Source organism: Antechinus flavipes, chromosome 1 (assembly GCF_016432865.1).
Source record: "Antechinus flavipes isolate AdamAnt ecotype Samford, QLD, Australia chromosome 1, AdamAnt_v2, whole genome shotgun sequence".
In the NCBI taxonomy this organism is placed as follows: Eukaryota; Metazoa; Chordata; class Mammalia; order Dasyuromorphia; family Dasyuridae; genus Antechinus; species Antechinus flavipes.
Window position 1 is genome coordinate 224,775,568 of NC_067398.1, and position 19,332 is coordinate 224,794,899.

General features: G+C 35.2%; 1 protein-coding gene across 1 annotated transcript in view; it reads right to left on the reverse strand.

The window, feature by feature from the left end:
• Positions 1-8,375: 8,375 nt before the first annotated feature.
• AOPEP (aminopeptidase O (putative)) overlaps positions 8,376-19,332 on the reverse strand; it is a 448,257-nt gene continuing 437,300 nt past the window's right edge. The window contains exons 14-16 of the mRNA XM_051996910.1: positions 15,461-15,547; positions 13,179-13,323; positions 8,376-9,756 (exon numbers count right to left, since the gene is read on the reverse strand). Coding sequence (XP_051852870.1) covers positions 13,183-13,323; positions 15,461-15,547 — 228 coding nt within the window. The 3' untranslated portion in view covers positions 8,376-9,756; positions 13,179-13,182. The remainder of the gene's footprint in view (positions 9,757-13,178; positions 13,324-15,460; positions 15,548-19,332) is intronic.

Consider the following 19,332-nt stretch of genomic DNA (forward strand, 5'->3'; position numbering starts at 1 on the left):
TTCCCAGTTTAGTTGCCTGATTATGCCATCTACATACTGTTTTCCAAGTTCAACAAACATTTTATTTTATTTATTTGTCTACAAAGCATATGCATGGGCAATTTTTCCAACATAGACCCTTGCAAAACCTTTTGTTCCAAATTTTCCCCTCCTTCCCCCCACCCTCTCCTCTAGCTGGCAGGTAGTCCAATACATGTTAAACATTCAACAAAAAAATTTTAAACAAAAAAGGATCAAGCACTCTCAGGGACATTCCAATAGAGTTTTCTATCCACAGTAACTTCAATACATTACAGACTACTCTTTAAAGCTGTTGTTTGTCATGTCTGGCTCTTCATGAACCCTTTTTAGGGTTTTCTTGGTAGACATACTGAAATGTTTTGTCATGTCCTTCTCCAGTTAATTTACTGATGGGAAACGGAGGCAAACAGGGTTAAATGACTTGCCCAGGCTTCAGGCTTAGCACTCTCCACTAGACCATCTAGCTGTTCTTTTGAATTTGTACATCCTTCTAGTGAAGGGCATGTATGCTGGATCCAGCTCATATCAGCTTGTGAGAGCCCCGTGTTAAATATTCAGTGAGCATTTACGTCTCAGCTCATGCTACAAATCAGTTTAATTTGTCATTTTGTTGATTATCCAGTTACAGTGATGAAGAAAATATTAGGTAATCCCTGTTAAACTTAAAGTATCATGCATTCCTTCAGAGAAGTAGCCATGAACATTTGCTAGTACACTCAAAAGGCTAGCCCATATCTCTCAATCTTTTTGACAAGAATACTTTATCAAAGTTCCTTCTAGTACATGGGTATGATAATAACTAAAAAGACTTAGTTCAGTGTCTGGCATTTAATAAATGTGTACTTCATTTCCCCGTGTAAACTATATCTAAATCATTGTCCCCATCTACTAGTTTAAGGAGAGTTTCTGACATTTACTCTATAAACAAACAAAGATTTAAAAAAAAAACAAAGAAAAGATTGGTTTGGATGATCTTTTCTTGACATGGCAGCAAAGTGTTGGAATGGAGAGAAGGTCAGGTCTAGAATCAGGAAGACCTGAATTCAAATATAACCTCACTTATTGGCTGTGTGGTCCTGGGCAAATCACTTTACCTTGTTTGCTTCAGTTTCCTTATCTGGAAAATGAACTAGAGAAGGAAAAGGCAAACCACTCCAGTATCTCTGCCAAGAAAACCTCAAATGGGGTCATGGAAAGTCAGACATGAAACAACAGAACAACAATAAATTCTTGACAAAGTCATGTTGCTGTTTGTAATAACAACTTCTCATTCCAGAATTTCCCAAGAATTAAGGTGAACTTCACCAGCCTGTAGTTGTCAGATTGTTTTTTTAAAAGCAGGACAATTTCCTTTTCCACTCTTGCGGTACCTCATTTCTCTTTCAAATATCACAATGATTCAGCAACCATGGTTGCCAGTTTTTTCATTTAGATCAGGAGACTTATTATCATCTTTCTTATCCCCAGAATACTTTCCTGCTTGCATTTTTATTTTGGCATGTCCAGGGATAAAAAAAGGTCATTCTTTTTAGCAGAGAAAACAAAAGCAAAATAAAAAAAACTAAACCAAAAAACTGTTTTCAGTTTATTGTTCTATCCACCACAAGGATTTATCCTTTTCTTATCCCTTTAATAATAGCTTTAAAAGGGGGGAATGGGGATGAGGGAGGGCTCCTTACTTTCCCTTGCCAGCCTTGGCTCATTATGAAGTTTAGCACCCAACACTTTTTCAGAACACAACCATGATTCATTCACTATTATTAGACCCAATTCTCAGTGCATTCACATTATTCTTTTTAAACCAATCCCATTTTCCCCTCTTAATTAGAATTATTTCCCTTTTGACTGTCATCAGTTGCATTCATTCTACCATTCCTTCTGCTTTGACTTTCCATGTAAGCTTTATCCATGGGATGCTATTATTCTTCTGAGACTTGCTATCCAGAAATCTAGGATGCAAAATGAGATCATGCTTGGATTTCTGCTGTACTGCAAGAAAAGGGTCACTTCTCTTCAGGTTTTCCATCATTTCTACTCCCCAACAACAATAGTGACTTCCCATTAGTGAGAATCAGATCCAGATTAGAATTTTCCCTTGTTGATTTCTTCATGTTTTGAAGAATAAAATTATCATTAAAGCAAGTAAGAGTTATTAGCTATTCTGATTTTGGCAGACAACTCCAGCAGATGTCTGGATAATTAAATCCCCCATCACTACTATATCATGTTCTGGTGCCAGACTTGTGATCTGTTTCCTAAACTAATTTCCTTTTTCAATCAACCAACCAGCATTTATTAAGTATCTGCTCAGTGCTAGGCACTGTACTAGGTGACAGGTGGTCTGTAGTTTACTTCAGTGACAAAACTGCTTGTTTCCATCTCTACTAACCTTTATCCATATGCCTTCCACTATGCATCCCTCCTATGACTGCTGAATTTTCTTACATGAAATATCTTCTTAATATATACCCCACCCTGCTCCAACTTTGATAGCTGTGAGTTCAAATTTTTCTTTTTTATCTAAGAACTGCAATTTCTTTCATTTGTTTGGAGTTGGGTTTTTGTTTTTGTTTTGTTTTGGGGGGGGCACTAAACATGAGCATTTGCAGAGACATAAAAATTTAGGGAAAATAACAATTTTTAAAATAAATTTTATTACTGGATCCTCTTTGTTTTTGTTTGCTATGAATTTCTGAATGTCTCAACTTCTATTCTTCAGTATAGCTACTCTTTCTGGTATCTGGCTCAAGGGTTAACAGAGACAGGCTTGCCCTCTGCTCACCCCCATCTTTTCATAGTTAAAAAGCCTTGTAGATGAGAACTATGATTAGTGAAAAATATATTCCTACCAGCCTTTGTTAGGTGTACTTCATCTCTGGCCAGGAATCTGTCCTCCCTTCCTATATTTTAAGCTCTGGTCCAGAAGCCAAAATCCTATTCTTAGATACCACCTTCTTAACCAGCTGTTCACTCCCCAAACTAATCTCTTCATGCAATCTACATTGTAGCTGCAGTGACCTATTAGATGTTTCCTCTGCACAACATTGTCTCCTCATCTTTATGCCTTGGGGCTAACGGTTCAAAAGCAGTCCTTACCCCTGAACTCTTCCTCCAAGGATCTATTGGTTTTAGAAAAAAAAAATTTGTTTTCAAACTCTGAATCAGTAATTGACCTATTATATTGGTAAGCATACTGTAGTTACAACTGGCCAATGTTGGACTTTTGTCTTACTCTGCTCTCAAATAATTTTATGCTTTCTTATGTGTTTTTGTTTTTATGTGTATTTTAAAAGATCAAGGAAATGATTACTTCTAATTATTATTAGGATTTCATGTTTTCAAATGAATAACATATATTTAAAGAGTTAGTTCCTGGCCATCTGGACAAAGAAGCCGGATAGTATCCATACTAAAAGCAAGCAGCTGAAAACAATTTTCTTTTTCTTTTTTTTGCACAAACTTGGAGAATGATAAAAATCTTCATATTTCCACTTTTTTATTCTGTGGCACCTGTAAAATGTCATTTAATAGCTGAAGGTGCTTCCTCAATGCTAACATTTTTCTCAATCCTTTCTTAATTTTTTTTTTTCAGATTAGAGGTGGTCAATAACTTTATTCTCTGAATGGAGTTATTGCTTGGTGAAGAAAAATGGATTAAAAATAATTTCCCGGGTCAGTTATTGCCCCAATTAGTCACATTTCTAAAATACCATTCAAAAGTCAGTTCAAAGGCCGAACCTTCCAGAGAGCCATTCTAATACATCTCATCTCAAGAAGGAAATCTCTCCTAAAATTTTTCCTAACATGTTCCCTGCATCCCTTCCATTCATTCTCCCAAATATTATTTGTATATTTTTTTCCTCTTGTTGTAGATATTTAACACATAACCAGTGAAGTAACTATATAACACAGGGAACTTACCATATTTATCCAATAGGTCTTGCCTGTAGATGTTAGCTAAATTTCAGCTTTTAGATCATTCACTTCCTATTCCCTTCTTTTTCCTAACACAGATTCAACTTCTCAGTCACTTAAGAGATTCCAGGCATCCTACATATTCTTTATAACAGGGATTTATATTTTTTGTGTGTCACAAACCTCTTTGATGGTCTGGTGAAGCCTAGGATTCCTTTCAAACAATGCATAAATGCATAAAATGAAATACAAAAGATTACCAAAATATGGTTCTCTTCAACAATGAAATGATTCAAACCAGTTCCAATTATTCAGTGGTAAGAGAGAGAATCTAGAGAGAGGATCGTGGGATCTGAGTGTGGAACACAACATAGCATTCTCATCTCACTTTTTCTGTTGTTGTTTGCTTGCATTTTGTTTTCTTCCTCAGTTTTTTTTTTCTTCTTGCTCCAATTTTTCTTGTGCAATAAGATAACTGTATAAATACATATATGTATACTGGATTTAACATGTATTTAAACATATTTAACATGTATTGGACTACCTGCCATCTAGGGGAGGGGGTGGGGGAAGGAAAAGTTGAAACAGAAGGTTTTGCAAGGGTCAAGGCTGAAAAATTACTCATGCATATATATATAAATAAAAAGCTTTAATAATTTTTTTAAAAGGATAACCTGGGACAGCTAGGTGGCACAATGGATAGAGCACCAGCCCTGAAGTCAGGAGGACTTGAGTTCCTAGCTATGTGACCCTGGGAAAGTCACTTAACCCCAATTGCCTCAGCCAAAAAAAAAAGAACCAAAGAAACCAAAAAGTTAATGAAAATAAGGATATTTTCCACATTTAAATTCACAGACACTTGCCCCACTAGAAATCTATCCAAAGAATCTCTACTTTAAAATTAATTGGGTTGGTTTGAGGACTATTCTTTATTTGCTGGTAATTGGGAGGGGAAAAGAAGTGTTACTAATAAGTTTCCCAAGTTTTCATGCTATTTAGTTTATGTATATAACATATATGTGTATGTACATATATATATGTAATATACACAAGTATGCACCCACATATATTATGTATATATAACTTTGCTAGAAAAATGCTATTTAAATACAAACTGTTATCATCATTGGCTTGTTCTACTGGAAATGTTTCTATGCTTATAATGCTATTTCTTCTTCATAGTGAATCATTTTTACAAGACCCTAAATCTGAGCTGCATGTCCAAGGGACATGAGTTTTCAATCTTGCTTTTACCAAGAAATTACCTTTAAAGAACTGTGGTCAAATTCCTTCAATCTGAGCTTCAGTTTTCTCCTATGCAAAATGAAGAGATTGGATTCTACTGTCTTTAAGGTTCCTCTCTAGTTCTAAACACTGAGGGTCTGAATAAGCAACTTTATATTTCTGATTATACTTTTTTATATATAACTATTTCTCAGGCCATTCCTAGTAAGCCCAGTCACCAAGTAAAGAGCATTAACCATTTCCGACCCTATAGCTTGAATATTCTATGACCATGTTTTCTAAGATGGACAAGTGTGCTACTTTTGTTATTTTCTTTGACAAGTTTTAAATCTCAATTCTCTTTTGATTTGGTTTCCCTGATTCTCAAAATGTGCCTGCCTTCTGGCTTATCAATTTCAATCCCTTTCATGTCTTTTCTCCAACTAAGCACTACTTCCTTTAGTAGAACTTACCAGTCCCTAAATCCCATGCTTCTGTCTCCTAATTTTTCCCCATTAACATTTTTTTGCCTTCAAGAATTCGTGTTGTCCTCCCAACAACATTTTACTCTAGAAAAGATGCTTCTGCTTTATTGCTGAGTTTGAGAAGAAAGTCTTGAACTGAGCTGACAGCTACTTTATGTACTCTTCTCTCTTTTCTAGAACATCTTAAATGCTCTAGAAATAAAAATGATGAGATGCATCATTTCTAAGGTAATTCTGGCTAAAAATCTTTTGACACCATTAATAAAGGTTCCTTACTAGTCTAATGAACCAGTTTGAATCTTCTATCTCATATCCTGCTTAATCTAATAAAGTTATCAATTTAATTTTTTTAGTTGATCAATATAAGTGGAGATTGCCTTAAAAGTCACCAATCTTCTCAAAAAAAGATCTCACACGTGCAAAAATGTTCGTAGTAGCCCTTCTTGGAGAGGTAAGGAACTAGAAATTGACTAGCTGCCCATCAATTGGAGAATGGCTGAATAAGTGATGGTACATGAATGTGATGGAATATTGTTGTTCTGTAAGAAACGATTAGCAGGATGATTTTCAGAAAAACCTGGAAAGACGCACATAAACTGATACTGAATGAAATGAGCAGAATCAAGAGGACATGGTACACATTAACAAGATTATGTGATGATCACCTGTGATGGACTTGGCTCTTCTCAGCAATGTGGTGATCCAAGACAATTCCAATGAACTTGGGATGGAAAATGCCATCTACACCCAGAGAGAGAACTAGGGAGATTGAGTGTAGATCGAAGCATAGTGTTTTTACATTTTGTTGTTGTTTGGGGTTTTTTCCCCCTTTCCCATGATTTTTTTCCCTTTAAGTCTGTTTCTTGCACATGACAATTACAGAAATGTTTTTTAAAATAATTGCATATATTTAATCTATATTAGATTACTTGCTATATTGAAGAGAGGGGAAATAAAGTAGAAGGAGGAGAAAAATTTGGAACAAAAATGAATACTGAAAACTCTTTATATCTATTTGGAAAAACAAAATATTATTGAAAATTAAAAGATAAAAATCCCAGAATGCAATTTGGCAGCAGCAGCACCACCACCACTCTCCCCCACCCCCAAAGAAGGTAATTAATTCCAAGATATCCGTTTGCATGCTGCTGCCTTTATTGCTGACTTTGGAAATAAAGTTTTGACAGCTACTTTGTGCACTCTTCTCTCTTGTTCTGAATAGAATTTACATCAGGCTGTAACTGTGTATGGTATTATTTCTAATAATCCTGCATCACTTCTGTACAGTTCTACCTAATGTAAAAATTAATTTCCAGTGAAAGTAATATGTAGTGCTTTTATATTTGTGTGGAAATTTATATTTGTGTGGAAGCTCTTCTTTCACTCAGATTATCTGATGTAAAAGAAACAAATTCTGTTCCACAATAAATACAAAATACAAAAGTAGTAAACAGAAGAAGAGAAAAATATTCCAGGTCAATTGGAATTCTTTATCTAAAAAACTACATTGGTTCTCTTGTTATCCCCTAAAGATTCTTTCCAGTTCTATTCTATGATATTATGTTATATTGGTTTCCTACAAAAGGTATTATTTTGTGCATTTAAAAATATAATTATGAAAGGGATGCATAGGTTTAATGAGAATACCAGAGAGGTCCATGACACAAAAATAACTAGTTAAGAACTCTGAGACTAGATGATATCCAAGTTCTCTTTAAACATGGTATGAATTAGAATTACATTAATGCTTCCTATGAAAAACTCATATTCATCAAGATGGCTTTAGGATCATGGATAAAAGGATGAACCATGGTAACTTCTAAACCATGCTATCAATTTTTATTTTAAAGTTATCCTTTGCCTGTTGCTCTCTCTAGTAATATCATAAAGTTGGTGTGGGATAATTTTAAAACCAGAACAGATATCTTTTATTGACAATAAATGTTTTAAAACAAGTTGTAAAATAAAAAAGGGCAGGAAGTATTCCGATCTACTGGATTTAATTTTGAAAAGGTTTTTTATTTTTAAAATCCTGTTTTTTATTTTGCTTCCAAGAAAATCCTTAGTATATAAAGGCAGTCACATACGTGTCCTCTCTGAATTCCTTCCTAGTATTTAGACCTGGAAGATTTTCTAAGTTTTTGCTATTTCCACAAAGGAGAAGTAGCAAAAGCTGTATTCCACATAACCTCTGTGAAAACATGTGAAATGGGGCATAAAACTCTAATGAATAGCAGTCTGTAAGTCCATTTGATGGCACAACTACTTTGGTAGCCAGTGTAGGAGCTGGCTCAGCAGGATAGGGAACTATCTCCTAATCCTTACTGAGTTTGAAAGACTGAACTTTAAAGTTGCTGACTGGCCATAACCCAGGTAATTAAAAGCAAGTTTGGGGACTTTGGTAAAGCATGGCATAAAAGAGAAAGGGGATTAAAAAAGACCCCTGTGTACAAAACTACCCAAATCATCAGCAGGACTCTGCCTTAATGACTGGGGCAAAAAGAAAGGTTTGGCTTTGATTTCTGGAAAGGAAACACTGGGATGTTTAGTTTCTACCATTCCATTGGAGGAAGATGCTAATCTGAGTTCAGTAAATAATAGAAAAAGTGACAAGGAAACATGATGTTAAATAAAAGTTTTCTTTGCCTTACACATAGTGCACCCCCTTCCTCATTTCACATCAGTCATTCACAGACATACAGTACTAAAGGAAAAAATATTCTACTGTCATCTTAGAAAAATAGGTTTGTTTTATTTAAAAAAAAAATAAACCAACAATATACCAAAATTTCCCATTTTCCCTACCATTGTGATACATAAGATTATTAAAGAGATTTGAATATGGTAAACACAGGTAGTTATTTATAAACTCAACAAGGCAAATCTTTGGAGGAAAATCTTCTTTTGAGTATTAGGGACAAATTAGTTGAGACCTGATACTTCACCCACAAAGGGCTTCTAAAATATAAAGTATATTTATATATAACTGGATAATAAGACTGAAAGTAAAGGGCCCCTGGCAAATCCTAGCCTCTTAAAACAAAAACTTTTTTTCCTTTGAAGGTTCAGCTTTCCATTCCTGCTCTGGGGCTCAAGAGAGAGCTGGATTCTGATGTAGTCATCACAAGCTGGTGATTCCTGAGATCCCGTGGCATATTCAAAGCACCAATAGTCTGTCCAACAGTCCCAAGTCAAGTGTGGTCGGCTTATCTCTCCTTAGGCAAGAGAAGGAAAGTGATCCTTCTGCATTAAGGTCTAAAATCATGTCTTTATCTCTTCCCACAGAAATGAAGAAATAAATCCACGTGTGCTGTTACCCGATTGGAGTCCTTATCAAATTAGAAGAAACTGTTTCCTTTTCAATATAAGTTATATTAAATAATCCACTAAGTTTTTTTCATTTGAAAGTTCTCTAAGAACATCAAAAATTTCCTAAAATTCAGGTAATTAAATGTTTGTAAAGAAACCTCTTAAGAGTGAAACATTTTTAGTTTTTTGTAAGTTGTATTTTATTTGGAGAACATTAAACTTATTCTGTATCTCTGAGTAGCCCTTTTAAAAATTCCTGGAAAAATTCAGAACAAAATTCCAAACATGGATATCCACAGAAAACAAATTGGACATGATTGGCTGAAATGGCTTAGAAGAACAGCGCCAAATACATCTGGCCACTGGCTGGCCCCCCTAGATAGAAACCATGTGCTTTCTTTCTGGAAATTTTGAATTCTATCTATTCAGTCCCACATGTTGAAGGAACCAGCTCTTTTCAGCAGGTTTTACCAGATGCTTGCATGTCTGCATAGAGATTGTCATGGCAGATCTGAATCGCACATAAAAAATTCTGGACATGTTGTGTGGAATAAGCTGGAGCTCTCACAATGAGATCCTGTGTGGGAGCATATATGTAAACTTGTGTGTGGAGTTTCTTTTCCTATATGTTCAGTTGAAAGAAGCCTATGGAAGAGATAAGCAAAAAAGAAATAAATGTTTCTTGTCAGCTGATTGTTTTAGCAGTCATATAATCCTTCCTTTGATGTCCAGGGTCAATGAAATCCTAGTACCACCAGAGTTTAGGAGTAGATATATTAAAAGAATCTCTCTGTGATCTTTCCTGCAAAGGAAACAGCAATAAAATTTATTACTCAGTCCCAACGAAGGAATTCTTGTAAAGAGTCTCAATAAAGAGGTGTCTTTGTATTCCTTGCCACTTGGCTTTGGGAAAAAAAAGATTCATTGGAGGGCACAGGAAAAGAATGGTGTCTACAGCCCATAACTCTTAAGTCTGGAATTTGCAATCCTACTGCTTTGCATTCAAAATACATGACATGAGCTTGACCATCCCATGGACTGTTTGTTATAGGATGAAAGAAATTACAGCAAAGGTTTCATTTGGTAGAAACACCATAGAACAATACCTGTATATGTCTTTGTGGTTTTTAGAGCATATAAGCAAGAGGAGACAAAGAAATATAGTCTATATATTGCTTTAAAAAAATCATTGGAAGTTAATCAAATTCATGATTTAGGAGCTTACATACACTCTTTTCACATCTACACATAATTGTGATTCTGCAAACAACATATACCAAAGTATCTCATAGAAACATTCAATTTTTTTGGTCCCCTTTATTCTGTGAATCACTAGCCATTTCCATCAGGCTGCTGCAGTAGGAGCTTGGGGCCATCTTCACCCTGCCAGGTATGGCTTCTGGTCAGCATCTGTGCCCTTTACAAAAGGGACGTTGTCTTTTTTGCTCTCGGGCTCGACTCCTGTTCCTGCTGAACTGAGCCAGTGTGTAAAATCAGAACTGTTATCAGCTCAGTAGGCACCGGAGGGCGGGTCCAATCCACAGCTCAGAACAGCAGCCCCGCTACCTGCTACCTGGAAGCTCCGCTGGGAACCAGCCAATCACTGGAGAAGACTAGAAAGAGTCGAGGCTATAAACAGAAAGGACATTTTGCCAAACCATCAAATTGGACGACAAGCAATCCTCTGAGAGGCGTACACATACCCCCACACACCATTACACAGCTTTCACTGACCTCCATGACTTTTCTGGCGAGCTCAAGTTTTCATAAGAATAGTTCCTTTATACCCAAGTAGGTTTTACCTTCCAGACAAAGCTAATCAGCACAGGTTCCTGAGATGTGGACAAGCCTCAGGACTTGCAGAAGATCCTCATATTCTTGACAGGGTGAAGTACATTCTTCAGTAAGTTTCCAGTCTTTTTTCCTCCTCTTCATTTCTTAGACAATGGCCACTTCCTAAGAGGGGCGGCTCAGCCAGCGATCTCAGAGCCCCGTTGGTTCTCATTTAAGGTTCCCATCTCACCTTCTCTTCAGGTGCAGAACTTAGCCACTGTGAACAAAGAGGAAATCAATTACTGTTCACCAATCAGCTAAGCTCTGCACCTTGTTAGAGAGGTCGTCCTCTGAGCATTATTAAAGGGCTGGAGAACATCTTCGGCGGTCACTTCTTTCTGCGTTTCCAAGCAAGTTCTACGGCACGTCTACGGACATTATCTATGGCTTCTGGAAGAGCAGCCAACGTCATGGCTGCGTGGTAATCCCTGGCAATGTGATTTTAATCTTAAGTCACAAATCAGCATGCCAGGAACCCAAGCAGCCAGAGCACTCAAGAAAATCATGGTGTCCTCTTGAGTTCATACTTTCACAACAAAAGGTTTCCACTAGGACTGTCTCCATCTTATGGGCTTGTTAATTTACCCGAACAGGTGAGTAGTTTGGCTTGGGTTTTTTGTTTGCTTTCTTGGTGGTTAGTCCATGTTCTATGAAGATCTTGCATTTAATTTTTTTTTAAAACAAGTAAGTTATAAATAGATCATTGTGACTGTGGAACAAAAAAACAAGGGCACTGACAGAATTGCACAACTAGATATATTTACAGGATTTATTAGCATTTGAGAAGCACGGTTAGTTTTTCAAACAAATAGTTCCAAGAAGAATGAGTAGTTAGTCCATGGGATACTATTCTAGCCCAAGAAGAAAATTTTATTATTGGAAGCTGAGAAAGGTTGACCTGAGAAAAATAATCCACTTCACCCAAATCCATCCCTAATATTATCAGCGATCAACCCCCAATGTGACCTCATATTAAGAAAAAAAAAACAGACCCCAGAATTCACTCTGTGTAAAGCTTTAGTCAAGAGGCAAGAAAATAGAAATAAAATAAAGATTACAAAGGAAGAAAGGAGCAGATCTGCAAACATGAATACTTTCAGATCTGTCCTCAGAACCAAACTCTGAGAGTGAAGTGTGGGACTAAATCATGAGTCTTTAACAACCTAAGGATTCAATAAGATTTTTTGGTCCACAAAAGCCTGGTCAAACAACAAAACAAAGTAATGGGTTCCATGTTCTTGCCTTGGTGTAGCTCAAAGAATTTGAAGAAATATTAATTCTCTGTGCAAACAAAGAGGGGCAATCTGATCTTGCCAATGACTCTAGAGCAAAAACAAAGGACTTAGTATAATTGAGACTTTCTCAACTGCTCCTTATTAAAGCACTGATTTGAAAAGGCTGAGCTGTTAAGTAAACTTTTTTTTTAGATCTAAGAATTTTAGATTCTAAGGTTCTAAATATTTTTAGAGTCTAAGATTTACTATCCTTAGTATACCAAAGAATCGTAATTATTACCCAATTAGCAATGAGCTATGTTTAAAAAAAACTTATATTCTTGGTATTATACCTCCTCTCTGATCTAAATAAGATGTTTTAAAACAATCACCAGCTAGCCCAACAACTTGAACATTGTCTAAAAGAAAAAGTAACTTGGAAGGTTTAGTATCCTTTTCTTAAAAACAAGCCATAATAGACACTTGCTAAACTAAGAAGGCTGAATTTTGATCCTACAAATTGAAGTGAAAAGAAAAAAAATTAAAAATTATTCCCCCAACAATCCAACAAGAGGAACAGACTGTCAAGACAGTTATATCATTAAGCAAAAATGTGAAGTATGTTGGGCTGGAAAAGACTCTCATACCAAACCTAATCAGTTATGTGCTGAGCATGCTGGTGCAAAGGTACTTTCACAACTTAAAAGGAGAAAATATTTTCACGTAAAAATCTCAGGACGCCAGTGTGGAAAATAACACACGTTTTTGAGAGAAAAAAAAATCTTAAGTTACGTGTGGTAATTTTTTGCATTTAGGTTTTTGTCCTTCCTCAATATGACTTCTATTGCTTCTCTCTAGTCATTTAGTTTTAAATGTGGCCAGAAGCAAATTTTACTGAAGCTTTAAATATAAAAGCCATTTCACTGGAAAACATGATGTTTTAGCTTTACCAAATTACCAAAGAAAGATATAGTAAAAAACTGCTTAAAGCCATCCTCTGTCACATATGCCCTTCCCAACTCCTGATCCATTCTAGCAACTTGATGAAAAGGTACTGTTGTGGTTCAGTAGACAGGCCTTCCTGTCTCTTAGTTTATTAGACACCTTATTCCAACAAGCTGGGTGGCAGTTTTATGTTTACACCAAGCAAAGGAGAGAAAAAGGAGAAAATAATTACCTCTTTAAAATAACATTTCTGCTACCACCTTGGCTGATGATCTGTCCATGTCTTCCTTGGTCATCTCAAAGCACTTGTGAGCGAGTTGTTGTTGCTTTGCATTCTCACTCACCATCAATTCACCATAGAGATACACACCCATAGCCTGTGAAGGAAAATACATATAACATAATAATTGCTTAAATACCGAGGATATGGTGAAATATATATAACACAACTATCTATAAGCATATGCATAAAACATGTATGTCTTTGTGTGTGTGATAAGAGAGCTAAAGCTTCTCTCATACAAACTACCTAAAAAATTGTACCTAATATAGAAATTTTAAAAAATAGATTTTCTATTTCAGTGTTTTTCTCCCCTTTCTTATCATCAAGAAGGAAAAAAGAAGCTGTCAATTATTCTAAGCTGTTTTTCAGTCACAGAATGTGAGGATTTAGTCAAGTTTTAAGAGACAAGAAGGACTTTGGAAATCATCACAGTTCAATCCACTTACCTTAAAGATAAAATGAACACCAGAGAGAACCCAAGATCATGCAAGGCATAACATATACTACTTTTGAATAGAAGATAATCAAGTTCTTGCTTTTATTGACTTGGATAAATGCCTCAGTTGAGAGCAACATACATGCACATAGTCATGTAATTTAGGTTTCCTTTTTCAAAAAGACTCTTCTATTGGTATTAATGATTCATGGTGGAGACTAAGATTTCAGATGCATTTCAGCCAGTTCACACACAAGTTAATTCTTCCAAGCTATTACATACTAGAGAAATGACAAATCTCCTATCTAACGCATAATGATGCTAACATGACATCATGAGGCAGCCAGTGCCAGGAAGAATAATCAAGATGCAATTAGGAAAGATGCATTTTGGTTCCTTACAGCCTGATAGTTTTCCATGTAAGCGTCCAAAATAAGGCTGCAAACACTGGCTTTTCTGTTTCAACAAACATGCTGAAAACAGTCACATTTGCATTTTTCCCAGACTTTTAAAATAGCCAAGTCAATTATGATCTGGACAAGCTAAGAACTACTTTAATTTCACATGCAATCTTAGTCCAAAGCTCATTTATGCCACAGATTGCACCCTCCTGGAGCAAATTAAAAGGATCTAAAAGATAGTAGGATAAAAACTTAGTAGTTATAGTTTCCAAAAATTCTTTTCCTAGAAAAGACTTTAAAATGTTCATCTTTATTTGGTTAAAAAATCATTATTCTAAATATATAATAGTTAAATTTATTTTTTAGTATAGACCTTAAGGAGAAAGTTCTTTCTTTATCTTATTCTCCTTGTGTTCCCACTGTATTTGCAACCACCTCCTTCTTACTCCAGTGAGGCACATGTGACATTTCATAATGGCCAGAAGTTGTATGGTACTCTTTGTGGGGATAATTGGTCTTTGTTTACTGCTTGCCCCCAAACACTCAGAATGCTATCAAAAGTCTTTTTGTTTTATTCTTCACTTTTAAAATGGATACATTCTGTCTAACTTTTTAATGCTTGCTATCGCGTTCAAAAGCTACATTCCACTGAACCCCAACACACATCAAGGAAGCAAAAGTTTACATCATCGAAAACATTAATCACTGCAAAATTAGAAACGGTCATTCTTTAATACTGAATTAGAAGTATGGAAGAGCAACTACTTCAAAAAACATATGCTGTAACAGTCACAGCAAGGAGGGATGAAAGTAGTGGTAGTAATGTGCTATCTGAAACACAAAAAGGACATGAAAATGTTTATCAAAAATGAAAGAGAACTTACAGAACTACAAATTTTTAGATATCGGAGACACACATTTGTAAGTATACCTGTGTTTATTTTCCAGGGCACAACAGACTAAATAATAAAAAGCTGTTGGTAACCACAAAGTAATCTATTCTGTCTGGTGTTTTGTATATAAAATCCATTAAATAATATTGTTAAATATAATGATAAGTCACAGATAGCATTCACTTGAAATATCCTAAAAAATAGATTGAATTGATTGAGATTGAGTTATGTTTATTAGCAATAATGGAATTATTCCAAATAGGAAAAACGTGTGTATGTGTGTGTGTGTGTGTGTGTGTGTGTGTAAATAAAATGTATTTTTGTGCGCATGCACATGCAAAAATTCAGAGATAAAATGGTTTTTATTTGGGGGAGCTTCTCTGAAAGTCTTAGGGAGAGACACAAAATAGGTATTAAAGTAATCATATTCTAGTATTTTGGTCTTGAGAAGACCTACAAACCTAAACTAATTGTCCTTCAAACCTATCAAATGTAACTTGCCTGATCCTCCAGAAGAAATCTTTCAACATCTTCATATGCTTTAGTGTATTTGTGTTTAATAACAAGTTCACACCAACGATGTCGAACCTAAAAGGACAAGGCAAGGAAACTTCTTAGAATGTAAGGCAGTTTTCAAGGTAGAATTTTTAGCACACATATTTCAAAAGAATTAAAATCAGCATTTGTCACCCAATGAGAAATTAATCATAGTCCTATTAAAAAACATCAGCTAACATAAGTGAAAGATATTATGAAACTAAGTGGGCTAGGGTAACTGCACATTTCAGACTGTTGCTTTAAATGCTTTAAAATATTAGTGTAAAATAAAATCAGAGGAAAACAACAATTTGCAAACCAAGTTTACTACTTGATATGACTGATACAAATTGTTTTCTTCAAACCAGAAAATGATTTTTTAAATTTGCATCACAGCTTAATATAGTTCTATGCTACTGACTATAAGAATAAACAGTGTTACAAAAAGGAAGTTATTGCATTACATATTCCCAAGTAAGAGTACATTACGATACTATAATTCCCCATTGTTTTGTTTCTAACTGAGGAGAAAAACAAAAGCAGAAACATTTGAGTAAAACAGCTCTCTTAACAATGGAAAGTGTGTAATGGTATTTAAAAAGCTAAATTTATATTTTAAGCTTTTCTCCCCCCCCCCCAAAAAAAAGATATTCTGTAGAATTTTGCAAGCATAGATTTGTCAAAAGAAAAATCTAAAATCTATTAACAATACAGAAAAGCTTAATTGCTGTGGAGCCTGCTTTCTAAGAATAAAATGAAAGTGTTTTGAGCATTCAAATATAAGGCAAGATTATTTCAGATCACCTTAGAGTGTTTCTGGTTAAACAACAGGGTTGAACTGTATAGGGCCTAACTAATGATTCTTTATGTTTACATGTTTTGGGCTACTTGAATTTAAAAAGAAAAAAAGAAAACAAAACAAAACATCTACTGCTGTGACTTTAAGTGTCATTTCCCACTGCATCAAAGCTTCCTCAATTATAGTCAATGAGCAGTCTAACGTTTTATATTCCATTATTGGTTCAACATCAGCTCGAAAGGGGAAGTAGTTAAGTGCATTAAAAAGCCTACTTACATTACAGCTAGCTTTTACTGCCTTTGAGAGTGGGAGGCACTTTATAATAATCAGCTTTTTGTGGTAACAGTAAAATGTAAGCGGTTTCAATATTTTTTGGCAGTCCAACTCCAAATTATATTATTATCTACTACTTTAGCAAGAACTCCTCTTGAAGATAAATTTATGGACAAACAATTAAGAATGAAGGAAAAGAAAAATCTTTTAGAGTTTCATTTTTCTCTGAGGCTCTCTGCATGGTCCAATTTTTCAACAGTGATAATAAATGGGAATTCTGTGCTCTGCACTCTCCTATACATGAGAACATTCTGAATTTTCAGGAAAGGGATGCCATCTTTAGTAGCTTTATTTACATTGATGGAAAAATTTCAGAAGGTCGTGTGAATGAACAGACAGTCTCATTATAATCATTTAACAAGGGAAGACTGGTTTGGGGAAACAAGGAATGTGAGTGAGATCTTTATGTCTTTAACAAATGGTCCCCTTCTATAGAACTAATGAAAAACAGCTAAGGCACAGAGAACAAAGACATGATTCCTAAAATAAAAGTTTGAGCACAACTTCCACATGATCAGCCTGGGCACAAAGGCAGTCATATCTAATTCAAGGGAAGCTAGAACTTCTACCTACTCCACTCAACCCACATACCTTTTATACTCTTATTCAAAGATCAAGCACCATCTTGCAAAACAAAAAGGGGGGGAAGAGAAGGTGAGTGAGAGGGGGAAGCTTCTCATGGAGTATCTATATATCTACATATACTGCAGACAAATCAACTAAATAGAAAAGGCTTAATTAATGTTTGTTGATGGATTGATTTGTTATTTTGGCCTACAGCTATTTGAAACAGAAGAAAAGGGATGTCTCTAGATCTACCTGGCTTTAACTTGAAAAGAACGAAGACTTTTTGTTTGCTTTTCAGTGAATTTTTCTAATTGCCATGAAGATTTTGACCCTCATCTTCTCCCCTGCCCCTCTGGAGTGGCAAATTCGAAGGAAGTCAAAGTACCAAGGTGCGACAACCTTACTGTACAGATGTAGCAGGTCTCTGAACAACTATCACTCAAATCTTTTTCACTTGGGGAAGGTTCTAGAAGTTTATGAGAAAGGTTTGGGAGGTTTTCCATACAAACGTGAAATATTTTTCTCTTTTCAGATCATTAAAATGATTTCTATTTGTGGTTAATAAATAATTTATTTTTAATAATTGTGTGCAATGTCTGGACAAAATATACCCTCCTCCCACCTTAAGAGATCACATTACAACAGGAAAGGTAAAAACAAAATCCCTACATAAAGCTAAAAGCGGTACTATGGACAGGATGTTTAAAAATAAGCCACAAGGATGAGATATGGACCAATGAGTGCCTACTAGATGTTTCCTGTTTGAATACTTGGTATTCTACTTTTACAAATATCTGAGATAAAACCTTGGTAAAAATTCAGCAAAAAAACTGAAATGGTCATTCCCCACCAAATGAGCAATCTGCACCTCTATAAATCAATTAAAGATATACAAAATTTATTAAGAATGAAATTCTTGGCACATCACATTCATTTTCCCAAATTTCACCAATAAGATTACAGACAGTTTTCTTAACAAACTAAACAACCCAACCTTCATATTTTAAAAAAGTATAGTTTGTGGAAAGAAAGAGAGAAGCATTTATTAAGTTCGTACTATATACCAAGCCCTTGATATAAACATTTTCTCATCTAAGGCAATGTTTGGCACAATTATCTTCAGCAGAAATGGAAAAAAATCTGAAGAAAGAATAAAAGTTGTTGTAGTAGTGGTAACAATAACAACCAACCAATGATAAAGATCTAGCCCACAGATTCTGCTCCTAAACAGCTCTATTTCTGTTTTCCTGCTTCATCTTATGGCTCTAGGAGGGTTGAGTGACTTTCCTTGTAATTAATTCAGCAACATAAGATCCTTTTTAAAACTGAAAGTTAACATAACTCAACTTTTCTCAATTTATGAGGGTTAATCTATTCCCATGTGTATTCTTTTTCTGTCTATTCTTTGGCACTTTTTATTTCTCCAGGAAAAATATGGGCTCCTTTAGGACATTAGACTGCCTCCTATTTCTTTATCATATCGTAACACAAAAGAGAATGTTCTTCACAGAGCAGTTATTAAACCAAATGATCCCCCACTGTTCCTCTTATGGATTTTTCAATTCTAAAAAGCTGGTGACCCAGAAAGCAGATAATATAAGTACCTCCTCTACCTGAACTCCTGAAGACAACACCCCTCTCTTTCTAAATAGTCTTTAGCAATGTTGCTTTATCCCTCCCTCAGCTGTGGAGAGAGACCCTAAAAGCAAAATTAACCAGAGAGTAATTAAGGGAAAAGTATTATTCTTTGCTGCTAAACAAGTAGTTTTCACCATCATGAGCTTCAGTTTTACACATAAGATAGCCGGGCATAGAGACCTTCTGTTATTCACATATTCTGCCTGTGACAGAAAACTACATGGCAAGAAGCAGAAGAGAATTAATTTTTAAAAGTGAGAATACAAATTTGCATTTATTTGTTCTTTGAATTATATCCATTCACTATCAGCTATCTGAAAGGGCAATGAAAAACTGGAACTTATTTGTAAAACTAGCACTTAACTTAGATATTTGCACTCAAATTGAGAAGGAGAAACTACTCCAAATAACACTTCTTTCTTCAAAATATCATCCTTATCATTGAATTCTCCCTTCCTAGCCTAACTACATTAGAACCTTGTTGATTAAAAAATCTAAT